The following is a 16,532-nucleotide window of genomic DNA, read 5'->3' as shown; positions in this document are numbered from 1 at the left end:
CACAGCTTAGAAAACCTGATAGTGTCAGTGGATAAAACAGCTGAGCAACTGGTGGGTGCTAGGAATGGAGTTAAGTTTGTTATTTGCTTTTCCTTACCTTCACTTTCATTTTGGGGTCAGAAATGCAAAAATTATGGAGAGAAATGTGTAGTCTAATTGCTTAATGCTATTCAATAATGAAGTTATAAGGTGGTTCTCTAGCTAATTGTTGATTTAGAGAAATACACAACAGTGTCTGATAGCCTTGATTTTCTTACCTCAGCCACAGCAAAATCAGCCTAATTGTGCCTCCCAGTTGCCTCCCAGTTGTCCCAGTTTTCCAGCAAAAGGTTAGCACTGCAGATTTTTAACCCCATTCTTTATCATTCCTCTGCCTTGTTATTTTATATAGGCTGGAATGATCCATTAAGCTGCAGGTCCAACAGAAGACAACCCTTGGCTGGTCTTAATGGGTGGGCTTAAGGATTTTGTTTGTCTGTACAGTATTTTCATATTTCTTGTAAAGAAACATTGAGTGATGATGTTTCTTCAAATGTTACCAAATGTAAGTAACGCATATGTATGTAGTACATTATTACCCATAATGTGACACTTTATGTATTAATGAGGAAGTAACAATATAACCTGGTTGATTGCAGCACCTGACAGGGAACAATATTGGCTCTAACAAGCCTATTCACTCACTACCCAGAAACTTTGGGGTTGTCATTTGGGGCTTGGGAGTTTATAAAATAAATTGGTATACATCTCCTGGGAATCCTCCTCACACCATTCGCAGATTTGCCACACAGCCTTCATAACAATTAATTGGCTTTTCTATTTTTAAAATACAATTTCTGCTCTTAAACTTCATAAGCTAGCCGTTGGTGGCCTCATATTAGTGCTCTGGGAAACCAGCTGAGACATGAGCCCTAATTCAGGTGTAAATAGGGCAGTTAAAATTACAAGAGGCAAAATGACCAAATATGTTTCCAAAATATAATAAATAAGGTTAAAAACAATGTATTACCTATGGGAATGGGATGCATTAGGGTAGCAACAATAGTGATGAGTTGGATGAGTTTGGGACAAAAGTGAGTAATGTAACAAATTACCTCCCCCCCCTAACATTCCAGGCTCTAATTTCCCTCCTTTATGACTGGAGGTGAGGATGGAAAAGATATTTTTTATTAACCATTAAAAAAAATAGAGAGAGATGTATCCAGTTTGTTTTCTGTAAAACTTGCAGAAGCCCCACTGAGTGCCTGTGATGTTCCCTCTGTCCTCAAGACTCTCATGAAGTTCCAACCATCCCTCTTTTATAGATTTACAGGGCCTGGAACAAAACCAGGAAGATAGTACAGAGCACGTTACACTTCAGAATTGGAGAAAAAGATAAATATATATGTGTGTCAGGCTTTGTCTGTACCAGACTCAAGGACACAACGAGCTTTAAAATTCCAGACCTGTCTAGAGTTTGTCGTTATTGCTTATAGAATACGATGAATAAGATGCCTAGTCCTACTGTATTCAGAATTTTAAAGCAGCTTTCTTTTCCCCATTGGGTCATCATCCTGCATTTCATCTTTTGTTTCCTGCAGAACATACTGCAACACAAACTTGATCTGCTAAGCACTTTGATTATAAGCATTATCAGTTCTGCCAACATAAGGTGTTCTAGTTAGCTAATGATCCTCCAACTGTCAGGTTATTTGGCTCTGCAGCAGCAAAGCAGGCATGGCATATGGCGAGGTCATTTGAAAGGGTGGCTAAATAGAAGACCTTAATACATGCATTTTTAAGCAGAGTTTCATCATTTGCATTAGCAAACAGCCATTTAGTTCTGGCAGAAAGGTGCTGTTAGAAGCAAAGGAGGTGAAGACAGAAAGAACAAAATTGGGCCAGAGGGAGGGATTATTGGAAGACCTGCATTCAAGTTCAGTTGTTGGGTTATATTTGGCATGTGTCTGTGGGCCACTACATACAAGAAGGGCATTCATGAGTTCCCGGTGCATTTTTTCCCCATCCATGAGTTCCTGGTGCATTTTTCTCAGTTTGACTTCATATTGTTATTTGTGTGATATTTAGTTATTTAGCTTATTATAAGCTGCCTTCTAAGGAATTATCCTAAAAGGTGGGATACAGAAATATTAAATACCTGCAAATTTTGTATTGTAGTAGGTGAAAAGTTGGGAAGTTTCCCCTTTTATGGAGAAATAGGTGAAGTCCAGTTTTCATATCAGATGTGGTTTTTTTTTCTGCATTTATATTTTGAATATCTGTGCCTAGGTATGAAACATAGTATCAGAAGTAGCATTGAATCATATTCTCTGCATTTAAATTAGATGTTGCATTGACCAGCATTGGATAAGATTGTATTGGACTGTGTACATGATCCAAAAAACTTTTTTCAAATGTGCTTAGAGGTTTGTGTCTCACTTAGAATTGTTTTGAAAAAATGTTATATCTTTTATTTCCTTCCCCAAAGACGGAGTTTTATTTGACAATTGTGTGATTGTTTCGCTTGTGACCAATATGTAGAAGAATAATCGCAGTACAATTTCTTCTTAAGCATATCTGTCTTTAAATTGTGTACCTGATAATATTTGTCAAACTGTAATTAATACTTTGGCTGGCTGTTTCAGCTCTAAATGCAGAATCATTCAACTCAAGAGTGCTATGTATGAATCAATCACTTTGACGCATGGCCGCACAGTCAGGCAAGACACTCAGAGGAGATGCTTTTTTGTGTGCTTAGTCTCGTCAGTACATTTTCAGGAAGAGAGAATGCAGAATACATCTGGAATACAAAAATGTATTTCCATACTCTAGCTTTATGTAAAATGCCACAGAATTAGTAGAAAATGATGGCTTGGTACTAACCACCATTATAGCTAATAATTTTGTTTGTTCAGTCGTTTAGTTGTGTCCGACTCTTCGTGACCCCATGGACCAGAGCACGCCAGGCCCTCCTATCTTCCACCGCCTCCTGGAGTTGTGTCAAATTCATGTTGGTTGCTTCGATGACACTATCCAACCATCTCATCCTCGGTCGTCCCCTTCTCCTCTTGCCTTCACACTTTCCCAACATCAAAGTCTTTTCCAAGGAGTCTTCTCTTCTCATGAGATGGCCAAAGTACTGGAGCCTCAGCTTCAGGATCTGTCCTTCCAATGAGCACTCGGGGTTAATTTCCTTTAGAATTGATAGGTTTGTTCTCTTTGCAGTCCAGGGAACTCTCAAGAGTCTCCTCCAGCACCACAATTCAAAGGCATCAATTCTTCGATGGTCTGCTTTCTTTATGGTCCAGCTCTCAATTCCATACAACACTACAGGAAAAACCATAGCTTTGAGTATTCGGACTTTTGTTGGGAAGGTGATGTCTCTGCTTTTTAAGATGCTGTCAAGGTTTGTCATTGCTTTCCTCCCAAGAAGCAGGCGTCTTTTAATTTCGGGGCTGCTGTCTCCATCTGCAGTGATCATGGAGCCCAAGAAAGTAAAATCTGTCACTGCCTCCATATCTTCCCCTTCTATTTCCCAGGAGGTGATGGGACCAGTGGCAATGATCTTAGTTTTTTTGATGTTGAGTTTCAGACCGTTTTTTGCACTCTCGTCTTTCACCCTCATTACAAGGTTCTTTAGTTCCTCCTCACTTTCCGCCATCAGAGTGGTATCATCTGCATATCGGAGGTTGTTGATATTTCTTCCTGCAGTCTTAATTCCAGTTTGGGATTCCTCCAGTCCAGCCTTCCGCATTATGTATTCTGCATATAAGTTAAATAAGCAGGGTGACAATATACAGCCTTGTCGTACTCTTTTCCCAATTTTGAACCAATCCGTTGTTCCATATCCAGTTCTAACTGTTGCTTCCTGTCCCACATATAGGTTTCTCAGGAGATGGATAAGGTGGTCAGGCACGCCCATTTCTTTTAGGACTTGCCATAGTTTGCTGTGGTCCACACAGTCAAAGGCTTTTGCATAGTCAATGAAGCTGAAGTAGATGTTTTTTCTGGAACTCTCTGGCTTTCTCTATAATCCAGCGCATGTTGGCAATTTGGTCTCAAGTTCCTCTGCCCCTTCGGAATCCCGCTTGTACTTCTGGGAGTTCTCGGTCCACATACTGCTGAAGTCTACCTTGTATGATTTTGAGCATAACCTTGCTGGCGTGTGAGATGAGTGCAATTGTCCGGTAGTTGGAGCATTCTTTGGCACTGCCCTTCTTTGGTATTGGGATAGCTAATAATTACTAAATGGTTACTGGACAGAAAATATTGGCCAGTGTTCCCATTCAGTTTTGTGAAACACACAGTATACAGTGAAATGGGAAGGTAGGTTTTTCAGCAACCTAAAACTCTGTCCTTCTCTCTCTTTTTTGCACATGCCTTGTTAATGATTGTGCTTTCTTCCTTTTTTTCCAATCATACATGCCCTCCAGTTCTATTTAATAATGATCATGTTAATGTCTGTTTTATTGACATTAAGGGCCATTTTAGACAGTATAGCTGAGAAAAGCTGGCTGGATAGCTGAGTGGTTCAAGTATCTGGCTGTGAAGCCAGAGGCTGGGAGTTTGATTTCCTGTTGTACCTCCTGCAAGTAGAGTCAGCCAGTGTGACCTTGGACAAGCTGCACAATCCGAGGACCAACCCCAGAAGAAGGGAATGGTGATCCACATCTTGAGTATTTTCTACCTGGAAAACCCTAGAAAGGGTCACCAAAACTGACTTGATGGCACAAGATTATTATTGTTATTATTATTGAGAAATTGTGGAAATAATCAGCAAACTGTCCACTTCAGTGCCTTCAGAAATGGAGAGAATGATTAGTCTCTTAAAAATGGAAGCTTTTTGTGTTTCAGAAATATCAAACACTCTTTCATCTTTTACTTGTTCTACTAGGGCACAAAAGCTTTTTGAGCTTTTAAATAAATGAAATTCTTGCAGAGAGCAACTTCTGAAAAATTAATGCTGCATTTAGAGTTCAGAATCCCTAAGGAAAGCTTGATATTCAAACCCACATTTAGAGTATGTCATTGTTATGAACAGTGACAGCTGAAGGTGTGAGTGAAGTCTCTTTGTTCTTGCAAAATGCAAAACTATTTATACTGCATGCTAGAGAGCCATTTAGATGACACATTTCCCCATATACCAGCCGCTGAATTTAAAAATTGATTGGCTGCAACATATTTTGGTTCAGCAGTATTCCACGAATTAATATCAATAAGGTTTTTTTTTCCCCCCAAGTGCCTCTTCTGGCCAAAAGGGGATTCTGAACAATTTTAGGCTCATTTTCTGTTCGTTGTATTGCAACAATACAAATTGTTGCAATTAGAACAATGTGTGGTATTCTTACTGTAGTACTGGACATGTTAAAATGTCATCACGGAACTATTGCACTAACTTCTATTTTGTCACAAACATGATTAACCCTTGCCTTGAGTTCCTGCTTTGGAATAGATGAGTCTTTATATTGGACTGTCCTAATTCTGCTTGAATATTGTAGCTAGATATAAGGAAAAACTATGTCTGTCTAAAATGGAATTGTTGAAAATTCATACTCTGAGGGTAATTTTAAAATCTCTCTTGAGAAGCCACACAGCAGGCTGGACATCTCTCTCAACAAAAGCCACATATGGAGTGTCTGTGGTTTGTTCATTTGCTGTTGGCTACCAGCAGGAGAGATTTGGCAGCCTCTATCCAGTTGTCGCCTTCTTCCCAGCAAGACAGAACTCTGCAGAGCTCCGACTTGTCCTTGTGTGTGAATGCAGTCATTCATTTATCGTTGCTTCACACATCTAGCACTGAAAATGGATTCTGGCGACTAGAAACCATTGCCTGAGTAAAGGGTAGGTTTTAGGCAATTAATGTATTAAATACAGTACCTTGATCAGTGTTCCTAATGTCAGATAATTTTCATCAAATTAGCTAGTTTTGAATGATTTTGATACGGCACAGTATTTTTTTAAAAAAGAATTATATGTGACCAGTGCTTGACAAAGTCTACAAGTTAATATTTTATATATTGGCATAACAGAGCGTAGTAGCTGCCAAATTGCAAGGCTGCAGACCAATCCCTTCAGTGTCTGAAATAGCTATGGGAGAAATATCCACACACATGTTATGCACTGTAGGAAGCCTTCTGTTATTGAGAAGTACTGCTCCCTACTTCTCAGCCAGATATGTCACACACATATAGGGCAAAATCCTGTTCACTTTGGAGTAGTGTGGAGTTTCACCAATGTAAATAAATAGTGCTGAGAGTGGAAAATACAGACTGTCTGCTCATGTCACTGTGCCATATGACAGCCCTTGTGTTGAAGTGTCTGCTTTATTAAATTAAAAGTGTATTCAATCACTTAATAATCAATCAATTATTTAATTATTAAATAATTCAATCACTTATTAAATAATCAGGAATCATAATTTAAATGGTTTCTTCTTGTAATATCTGTAGTACTCCTATGAGTGCTATTCTTAAAAATCTGAATCATACTCATAGTGATCAGAGAAGATGAGAGTAAGCCATGATTACAGGGAAGGGAGGAATTAGTACATTGGCTCGAGAAGTAACTGTGTGTGTATTACAGGAGAGGGTGGAACTTGCTCTCTTTCAGTTGCTTTTGCTTTGTAGTTGACGCCCCCCCCGCCCGTAGGTAAACAACAGAGTATTAGGTGTTTGTAGAGGGAAAGTGGGGAGAAAGGTCAGTGTTAAATCCTAGAAGTAGCTCTACAGTATACAGTACCTGAAGGAAAGGAGAACAGAGTGCTGAGAAACGTGAATCAGCCCTGAAGAGAGAAGTCAGAGAAAAGCAGCCTATTTGGGGCTCATTGGATGGTAGACAAAAATACATCACTGGAAGAGACTAAAGTGAGAGACTGATAGATTGAAAGACTTACACAGTCTGCAAATCTTGGCACCCACAAATTACTCAATATAGGTGGATATACTAGAGAGAAAGAGAAACATTCTGCCTAATATGTCATCAAGGAAGATGCTGATAATTGAATCAGTGGCTGACTAGAGTGGAGCCAACTAATTCAGGCAAGAAAGAGGTGCTTCTGTTTTAGGAGACTCTGGAGTAGGAATTCAGCATGTGAAAAATGCTGAAGAATCACCTCACAACCTACAGCTGTGGCTAGATTTAGCTTTGTCACCTGAAAACCCAGATTGCAAATATGACTGGAGGTGCCTTTCCTCATCCTAAACTGGGGTGGCAGCTCTGACTAGATCTCAAAAGAGCTGATTGTAGTGAGATCAATCTTAGTTATATCCAGGGCTGTGCTTTGACAATGTAAATACCAGCTCGTCCAGGATATACAAAATTTGGCTGACTTGTTGGGATCGTATTAAATCTTCCCAGCCACAAATACACTGGTTTTCAGTTGTTTCTGGGAGAGAGCCACATGTTTAAAGCTTTAATTGTCTTGGGTCAATGTAAATTATGGACCATGTCTTCCTGTACCAGAGTTCGGGAATTATTTCCCCATGTTTTTGATTCCTTGTTGCTGTAGAGTGTTTTTCTCCATGACTATCTGGAAGTCACTTAATAAACTTCAAAGTGAAATAGGAAGATCTTAGAATGATCAAATGGGGCTACTTGGAGATAGGACAAATTTTCTGTGACTGTGGAGAAATGTACTGTATTTTTCCCTGTATAAAATGACACTTTTCCCTAAAGTCATTAGAGGGAAAATTGAGAGTCATTTTATACATGAAAGGAGGCGGATGTGGAGGCAATGGAGCAGCCGCGTTCAGCCGCTTCCAGGTTACCACCTCCAGATTGCCTCTTCCAAAGCCACTTAAGGGCTCCCTTCGGGCAGGGGACAAGGCGGTGATGTGAGGTGGAGATGAGCCCCGGCACTGGTGCTGGAGGAGGTGATTGGGCGGTGGTGGTGGCAGCAGCAGGCGGAGGAGGAGCCCCACTGGGCTGCCCCTTGCGGCTGCCCATTGACTGCTCCTACGCCTCCAGCAAGGGTCAAAATTGGGGGTCATCTTATACATTGGGGGGCCGTATACACTGAAAAATGCGGTAATCAGTGCAGAACTTATGTGCATGCAATTTATGTCCTACCACGTAAACCAAAGAAAATCTTGTTAATGACCAAGATAATGGTATTGAAGTATCCTGCTTCTGGTCAGAAATAACCTAATTGTCTTAACATTTCAGTTTGTTTAAATTTTATCTGTATTTCATGTATGTCCAAAATGTTAAATTGCGCAGCACTCTGACATGAGTAAAGATTTCCACGTATACCCATTTTTGTTATATTTTTGATAACATGTAGCAAAATTTATAGTTATTTTCTAAATGTTTAAAACTGCTTCCTGAGAAGGAAATGATTCATGCTATGTGCTTTTTTAAATTTGAAGTTGATTCGTTTTGTCATTTAGAAGAGACATGACCTTAAAGTTGCTTGTTTTACATAGGAAATCTTTCATAACCTCTGACTTCACGTGTGCTGATTCCATAGCAGTTATCCAAATATCTTGCCAGTGCTTCAATTTTAGTGAGGTGAATGAGGCTAACTTCTCCACAAGATGATAAAGAGGACTTTAGCCGTACAACAGAAGTGTCATTAAACAGATACGCACAGACGCACGGACACACACACATGGGAGGGGGCTACAGAAACTGAAAGAATTCACAGGGGGAGAGAGAGAAAAGAGTTCCAATGGAGGGCACGGAGAAAAAAAGGAGCCATGGGGGGGTGGGGTGGGGCAGAGATTGAGAGAGAAATCAGGCAGAGAGATAAAGAGGGGAAGACAACAGAGAAAGAGAAAAAGGAGTCACAGAGAGAGAGAGAGAGAGAGAGAGAGAGAGGAGCCACAGAGAGGGGGATGAGAGAGAGAGACAGAAATTGAGAGAAATAGAGAGAGCTTTACACACATTCAACTGAAAGTGAGATTTAGTCTAGGCGTTCAGATTGCTTTGTATGCCCCCCAAAATAAATAACTGTAATATTGTCCAAAAAAAGTGTCATAATGCATTGTTTGGGTGCAAAGTGAAAGATGAAAAAAGTGTCAGGTTCTGGGATTTTTCTTTGCTTGGTGTCTCATAGTTTCCCACCCCAGCATGAAGTGATGGTAAAAACAAATATTGTATGGGATTATTTAGTGAATTGCAAGCTCTGATGTTCCAGTTTCTTAAGGGCTAACTTCATTAGCCTGCTCTAATTAAAAATAGAAACAATCATGGAAATAAATAAATTAAAGATGTAAGTGTTCACATTATCGATGCTGTCACCTTTTCAATTCAGATAGTGTGAAAAAAAATTTATCTCCCTATTGTTGTTGCTGTTATACTAAAAATTAGGGAACATACCTCTCCCTGATATTTTCAGTGTTTAACCTGTCTGATTATGCAGGGAATTAGGAATTCTAACATGTAAATACAAAACTTGATTTTAATTTTAAAATAAAAATAAAAACAAAAATGGTTATTTTGATAAGGCCAGACAGACATTTATGTATGTTACATCTATCCTGTTTGATTGTTATTTTCTCTTCACTTTGTCTGTAAAGCATGCAGCCTTTTAGCTTTATATATTCTTGTAGGAGACTCCTGGCCCTTGTGGTTTTTGGCACAGGACCTTGGCACTTAGTTCTAGATATAGCCTCCTATTTTTCCTAAGTGATTTATTGCCCAGTGTATTGGGATGGGGTTTTATTTTCCTTTCATTACACGCTTCATATGCACAGATGTGTATCTTACCAGATATATAGCGGAAAGGCTTTGATAAATAATAGTAGTAATTGCAGCTGCCTTGCAGAAGAAAAATGTGTTCGGTTTTGTAATTCTGTATTGTGAAAGCACAATCTCTTTCTTATCTCTTCTGAAACTGCAATTGAGAGAGAACTGTACAGACAAGAATTTTTGATTTTCGATGCAGTCCTCTGAGAACATCTACATACGTTCTGTTTTAAATGAATGAGGATCCTTGGCCCTTGTTCAAGTTACCCTTTTGATGAAGTTTGTTTTTAAATTATAAGAAGTCTAAGTGCGTTTGCCCCTTCTTGTGTTCTAGCATAAATGCACCAGTGCCATGGTATCAGGGCTAATTTCTGTATTAGTTCAAAAGGTGGAAAAGTGTTTACGTGGCTATGTTGACTCTCAAGTGAGTTTTTAACCTCTAGAACTGCTGATCCCATAAGCAAATTGAAACTGGCACACAAAACAATGGTGTGTTCTTATCTCTTCTCTAGTATGCATCACTGCTGCATTTCCTTATTGAACTATATACCATGACTTTGTATTACTTCTGTAATGCTGAAGCTAATCATTGTTAATGATGATCAAGGTTTCCATCTTGACTATTGTTTGAACCAGGCTTGCAAATCCTTGACTAGATGCTGGCTAAAAACAAGGGATGGTTTATGTAAAAAAAAGGGGAGGAAGGATACAGACAATGTCCACTAGAGACTTCTGATCTTTTAACCATGCTTAAGAGTCACCTTGAGTTATACATAGGCAGAAAGGCAGGGGTAAATGAGGCATCTCTCCCCAGTGTCATCTGCCCAACACCCCAGATCCTCCTAGTCAATGCTCCTTAGGCTTGCCATTCCAAAGGAGGCCCAGAAGTCTTTTACAAGGGATTGGGCCTTCTTCATGGTGGCACTAAATCTGTGGAATGAGCTCCCAGTTGAGCTATGCCTGGCTCCCTCCCTGCTAATGTTGAGAAGGCAGCTCAAAATGCTGGTTTTTAGGAAGGCCTTCCACAATGACCCTGCTTGATGTCACACTTCTTGCTCTGCTCTTAAAAGAGATAATGTGCTTTTGGTGCCGTTGATTTTAATTTTTCAACTGTTTTAACCCTTTTCACTGTTTAATTATATGTTTATTGTTATATGCCTATTTATTGTATTATGTTGTGAACCACCCAGAATACTGCATTGTACTAATGGATGGTATTTAAATCAAATAAATAAATATTAATTAATGGGCTTGCAACATTGTGTCTGTAGTACACAGGACATTAAGTGGCTCCTCTTTTTCCTTTGTAAAGGTGAGAACTATTAATTGTTCAATTACCATATTTTCCCATGTATAAAACAACACTTTTTTCCCAAATCTCATTAGAGGAAAAATTGAGGGTCGTTTTATATATGGAAGGAGGTGGAGGCGAAGGAGCAGCCACACTCGGCCACCCCTCACGTCTGCCTATTGACTGCTCCTCTGCCTCTGGCAAGGGTCAAATTGGGGGTTGTCTTATACACTGGGGGGTTGTATACACTGAAAAATACAGTAGTTGTAAAAGTATTCTAAAAGTTGTGAAACTTGGGATTTGAGCCACTATTTTGTAAAATGATATCCAACATGATCGTTTACTAGTGGCTGTATTTTTGATAGTTACTGTTAGCTTGGTTAATGTAGAGCAGTAAATAGGAATGGGTAAGTACCCTGTTAGACTCCAATGCATTGCCTAAACCTCTGTGTTTGGTTTGGTACACAATGATGACTGTTGTACTTGAATTGCCTGTAGTCACTGCAGTTTCTTATCTCTCCGACTGGTTTGCTTCTATTCTTGTGATGTATTATCTATCCTTGCATTGCTGAAAACATCAATACAATTCTGAGAGGAATAAAATCACAATGGAACCCGTTTATGGTCACATAATCTGTACATCGCCAAAGGGAACAATAGTAAGTAGGTATGTAGTGCACTCTGTTTTCATGTAATTGATCTTGGAAAATATGTTTCCCTCACATTTAAACATCTGTAGTTACTTCATGTGTATTCATAAATTTTCATCTGACATGTGCATGGATTTCACAGGAAAGCATTTCAGTCACTGTAACAGGGACTTCTAATCAAAATGGATTGTAATGTCCTAAGGTTGACTGGCTGGTTGGTTTGTATGGCTATTGCTATTTATACCACAGTAAACAGTAATCTTTCTTTTAATCCACTGCTCTTTTAAACAGGGAAAATAAATCATTTTTATATTTTAAGTAATTCAAAGTATAAAGGTGTTCTTACATCTTACATCTTAGATTTCTAGGTGCCAGGGCTGCACAGTATTGAAGACACATTATAGAGGCATGACCTGCGGTGTTTTGCATCGCTTTCTAGTATAAACAATATAGGTAAGATTTATCTGAATCTTACTTTCTGTCTGGCATACTGAACAGGCACAACAATCCTATATGAGCAGGCACGGGGGAATCTAAAGCAGAGGAAGTAACAGACTCACAGCTGGGCTTCTGTATCAGCAAGGCATTTTTCTGTGTCTCTCCCTACTCTTTTTGTTTCTTTGCTTCTTCCCATTTTTTATCTTCTAGGTTTTCTAGTTGGCGTATCTCCCTCCCCCGATATTCTGCTATTGTATTGTGGGAGCAGAGGGGCTTTTCCAAGTCTATTGGAATTGGCACCTTCTCAGTTTCCCTGTTTCTCTGTCACCATTGTCTGAGCTGAAGAATATAGTGGCAAGGGTGGTGGAAGTTTCTTTGTGTCCATTGAGGAAAGCTGGTACAAGTAAACCCCCTTCTTTGCCCATAGTCCTCTTTCTCTGTGGGCAGAGAAGGAGATATGTTACATTTTTGAGTCTCTGGAATACTGCAGTTTAGAACAGAAATTGACAGATTTTTTTTTTCCACCAAAGAAACTGTGGAAGCTGAATTCATAAAGAATCATTGGAACACACCTTACATTCATTGACTGATTATACTAAGATTTCTCAGTAAAACATGACTTATGGTAGGCATTAGAGAAACTTCTTAGAAGCTGTCTTTGAGGTCAATGATACAGTGAAGCTGGACTTTCCAGGAGTTGTGGATGGTGTGTTATGTGCTGTCATGTCAGGACCAACTTACAGCAACCTTAATAGGTGTTCAAGTTAAATGAGATATTTAAGGAGTGGCTTTACCATTTCACTGTTCTCCCCCATGAGCTTTCATGGCAGTGGAGGGATTCAAATCTAGCTCTCCTGAGTCCTAGACCATCACTCTGTCTGCTACAGGCCTCTATCCATGACAGGCAGTAGTTAGTTTCACTATCCTCAAGGAAGGAAGGTTCAGCACCTTGGAAAGGTGCTGTAAAGTCTAGGGTAAAAGTCAAACTTCATAAAGCCGTGCTGAAATTGGTGCCACAGCTTCCAGTGATAAGCTCTCTTCTCTTAACTGAAGAGGATCCAAGGTTTCTTTATGGGATGGATAGTCTATTCATGACTAAAAGACGAATAACCAGGTTTCTGGACTTTGATTCAGATGCATAGGATATATGTGTGATCTCTTGTTTCCTGATTATGCTTCAGTGAAAGTAGTGAAGCATTTCCACGATTCCATAGGCAAATAATTACATGTTGAGGACTCAGATTTTTCTTCCCACTTGAGTATCATGCCAGATTGGAAACTTACTGATTTTTTTTTGGGGGGGGGAGGGGTTTACAGGATTTTTTTTGTAGCATTGTTATTGGACTTAATACAAAGTTATATTGGACACACTTTAAAGAAATGCAGTGCAACTCTGGACAGGATGTAGAACGCAACAGCAATGGTGATGCATTATGTTTTTTGTATTTGCTTACATTCTTAGGCTGTGGCCATGCAGTAGAAATGAGAAATAACATTATCAGGAAATACATATTTCAGTGTAATCTTTCTTCTTTCCCTATACAAGTTTTTAGAACGGATTCTTTCATTTGGTGTTTTGAACTATTGATTCTTATTATACCCAGTATTTGAGAGCAGTAACATTTAAGGGGTGGATTTCTTGACGCTTGTAGCTAATATCCTTGTTACCTGCAGCATATCTTCATTTGTTACTACTGTGAGTCTTTCATGCAGGTTGAGGAAGATTAATATTCCACTCTCATTCTACTTTCAGTGCAGCAACCTTGGGGCCTGGCTTCTGGAACCTGATTAACTTGTATGTCATTATTTAGTGCGACAGAATGAGTTTCTAAATAAATTAGCTTCCTTTTTTTCCCCTCTGTCTCTGACAGATGCAAGACAAAAGTCTACTCTGATGAACTACCAAACACAAGTGTGGTCATAGTATTTCATAATGAAGCCTGGAGCACTTTACTTCGTACTATTTACAGCGTTATCAATCGGTCTCCACACTATCTGCTTTCTGAGATCATCTTGGTAGATGATGCCAGTGAAAGAGGTATGAACATTGATCAAAACATGTTAAGGAAAATAATGTAAGAGTAATACTGTCGCAAAGTGCCAGAATTATTATTTTTTAATTTTTTTTTAAAGTCATTTCTTTACCTTTAGTTATGAAAATTTTATTGTAGTATTATCATCTTAGGTTTCTGAGGATGATACTTAGATTGACAATGGAGGAAAAGCCCATTTTATTTGCCTTCTCTGGCATAGTGGGGAGCAAAAAAGCAGCTTTTGCTATCCCTGTGCAGAGCTTAGAAGAATTAATTCTTGGGGGACTACAGCTTCCAGGATCTCCACCCCAGCATTGTTACTGAGCTCTGGAATGTCGGATACTTAATAAATCCTTGTTGGAGTCCTGATTCCTTGGAGAAGGTCATGAGTTGTTTGGGAGCTTGCTGTGCACAATTTGCTGATTAAGGTTAATCAAATTTGCTCTGATTTAGGGGTCCACTTTAACTATAGAGTTTGCTCTAGCTATTCTTATGATTTCTGTCTGTTAAAACTGAACTGTCAATCAAATTATTTCAGTATGATATGCTGCTGGGGGAACACCATAATATCCTTTGCTTCATGTAACAAAATGTCTTGGGTCAGCCACAAAAGGCAGAATTAGGCCTGCTGGTGTATAATGAAGATGCGTAGAACACTGGCTAAATTTTCATTGAAGCTATCCTGATACAAAGAGAAAACTAGGTGAAGAATTTCCAAGCCTCATGAGGTTTCTCACCTCCAACCTAAGGGCAAAAAACAAAACAAAAAAGAAATGAAAAGAAAGAAAAAAGAAATATCGATATTTCTTTAAAAGGTGACGGGGTATGGTATATATGTGATTTGGAGAATTGTGGGGGAATAACTTTGTATTTACTATTTGTAATATGGTCGATTGTCTTTTCATTCTTTAGAAATAAAATTAATTAATTAAAAATAAATAAATAAATAAAAAGAAAGAAAGAAAAAAGGCATCCTTTTCTCCTTTGGAATGCATGCAGAATGATTTTTGTGGCAATCTATGCAAAATTCATCTAGGTACCGTAGTTGTTAGAAAAGGTCTAAACAAGTAATCTTATGCTTTAGAACTTTAAAAATCCATGAAACAAAGCAGCAGTTCCTGCACTAGGACAGCATTGTTCAAGTTATATAACTGACATAAAATTGTTGATTCAGTAACACCAGGAAATGTTTTGCCCTCACATAGGTTCAGGAGGAGGAGAGTGGGGGAAATACAGTTCCTTGTTGCTGCTTGTGAGGATGAGGCAAGCAAGGATTTTTATATCTGGTTGGTTTATAAATTATGCAGCACAATCATGTGGTTTGTGTGGGAGTGACCTCAAAGAGTGTTCAGAAGTTTGATCCGGTCAGAAGTCCATGTGTGGGAGTCCCGACTGGGAACCATTGCAAGGTGCATGTGACTCTGGTAACTCTTCCACACTGGCCTCCTATTTGTTTGCAAACTCAGTCTCAAGTGTTTCTACTGCTTTTTAGAGTCCTCAGTGGCTTTTGATTAGAGATGGGTATGTTGGGGACTGTCTCCAATTTGTGCATGGTCATTCACTCAAGGCCTTCTTTTGCACTGTGCTTTGGAGGCAGTGTTTGGCATGGCCAGGTCTCGGGGTACTGACTGAAATCTCAGGGAAGTGCTTTGCTTCTCTGCGTCCCAAATTGATGAACAAATCTCAGGGCTAGTGGTGCTAAAGAAGGAGAAGTGTTTTATTTTCTTCCTCCACCCCGCCCATGGATGGTGGCTTTTAAGCCTGGGCAGCCATTTTCATTCATTCCCATCTGATATCGGGGCTCCTTGGCTCAGCAAGAAGGTGTTTGTATGTGTATATTGCTTACTTTCCTTTCAGTTTTTGTCTGTCCCACCCATGTGCTATGACAAGGATCATCCTTGTGACATTCTGAGGAGAAAGTATTCGCCCCTGGTCTCTAGTTTACACCCTAACATCAGGGATTGGAATGCTGCTGAGCTGGCAAACCTTGTAATGGCCACACAGAAAAGGATTTTCTTGAAGAATTGCTTTTAAACTCTGAAATTCCTTTCATTCAGAGCTAATTCATCTACACTGTTTTGCCCTTTGGGGGTAAAGCAGAAACATCATTTTGAAAAGGCATGTGAAAGTGTGTGTATATTTTGCTTTTCCTTGCTTCTTCTTCTCTTCACATTATTTTGATTTCATTGTGTGTTGACTATATTTCTCTTGTTTGATTTCAATTGTTTGACATCTTGACAGTAGACTTTAAAGTCCCGTTGAGTTCTGTGAGGCTTGCACTGAAAAATTGTTTTACAGCATTCATTATATATAGGTGGTGCACAAATACTTTAATATATAAACATTGTGTCCTTCAACACTTTTTACTTTGACAAGAGTTGTGTTTTATTTATTATTCTTCTACTTCGTTGTAATACCATCCTCTCCCAAAGGAGGTCTTTTCAGGAATCTACA

The 16,532-nt window shown here is 39.2% G+C and overlaps 1 protein-coding gene across 3 annotated transcripts in view; it reads left to right on the top strand.

Moving 5' to 3' along the window:
- GALNT13 (polypeptide N-acetylgalactosaminyltransferase 13) overlaps nucleotides 1-16,532 on the top strand; it is a 249,949-nt gene that overhangs the window by 118,843 nt on the left and 114,574 nt on the right. For all 3 annotated transcript variants that reach the window (XM_020797089.3, XM_020797088.3, XM_020797087.3), the window contains exon 4: nucleotides 13,917-14,083. In XM_020797089.3, coding sequence (XP_020652748.1) covers nucleotides 13,917-14,083 — 167 coding nt within the window. The remainder of the gene's footprint in view (nucleotides 1-13,916; nucleotides 14,084-16,532) is intronic.

The sequence above is a fragment of the Pogona vitticeps genome, chromosome 1, assembly GCF_051106095.1.
Source record: "Pogona vitticeps strain Pit_001003342236 chromosome 1, PviZW2.1, whole genome shotgun sequence".
Taxonomy (NCBI): Eukaryota; Metazoa; Chordata; class Lepidosauria; order Squamata; family Agamidae; genus Pogona; species Pogona vitticeps.
This window is presented reverse-complemented; position numbering and strand designations above follow the sequence as displayed.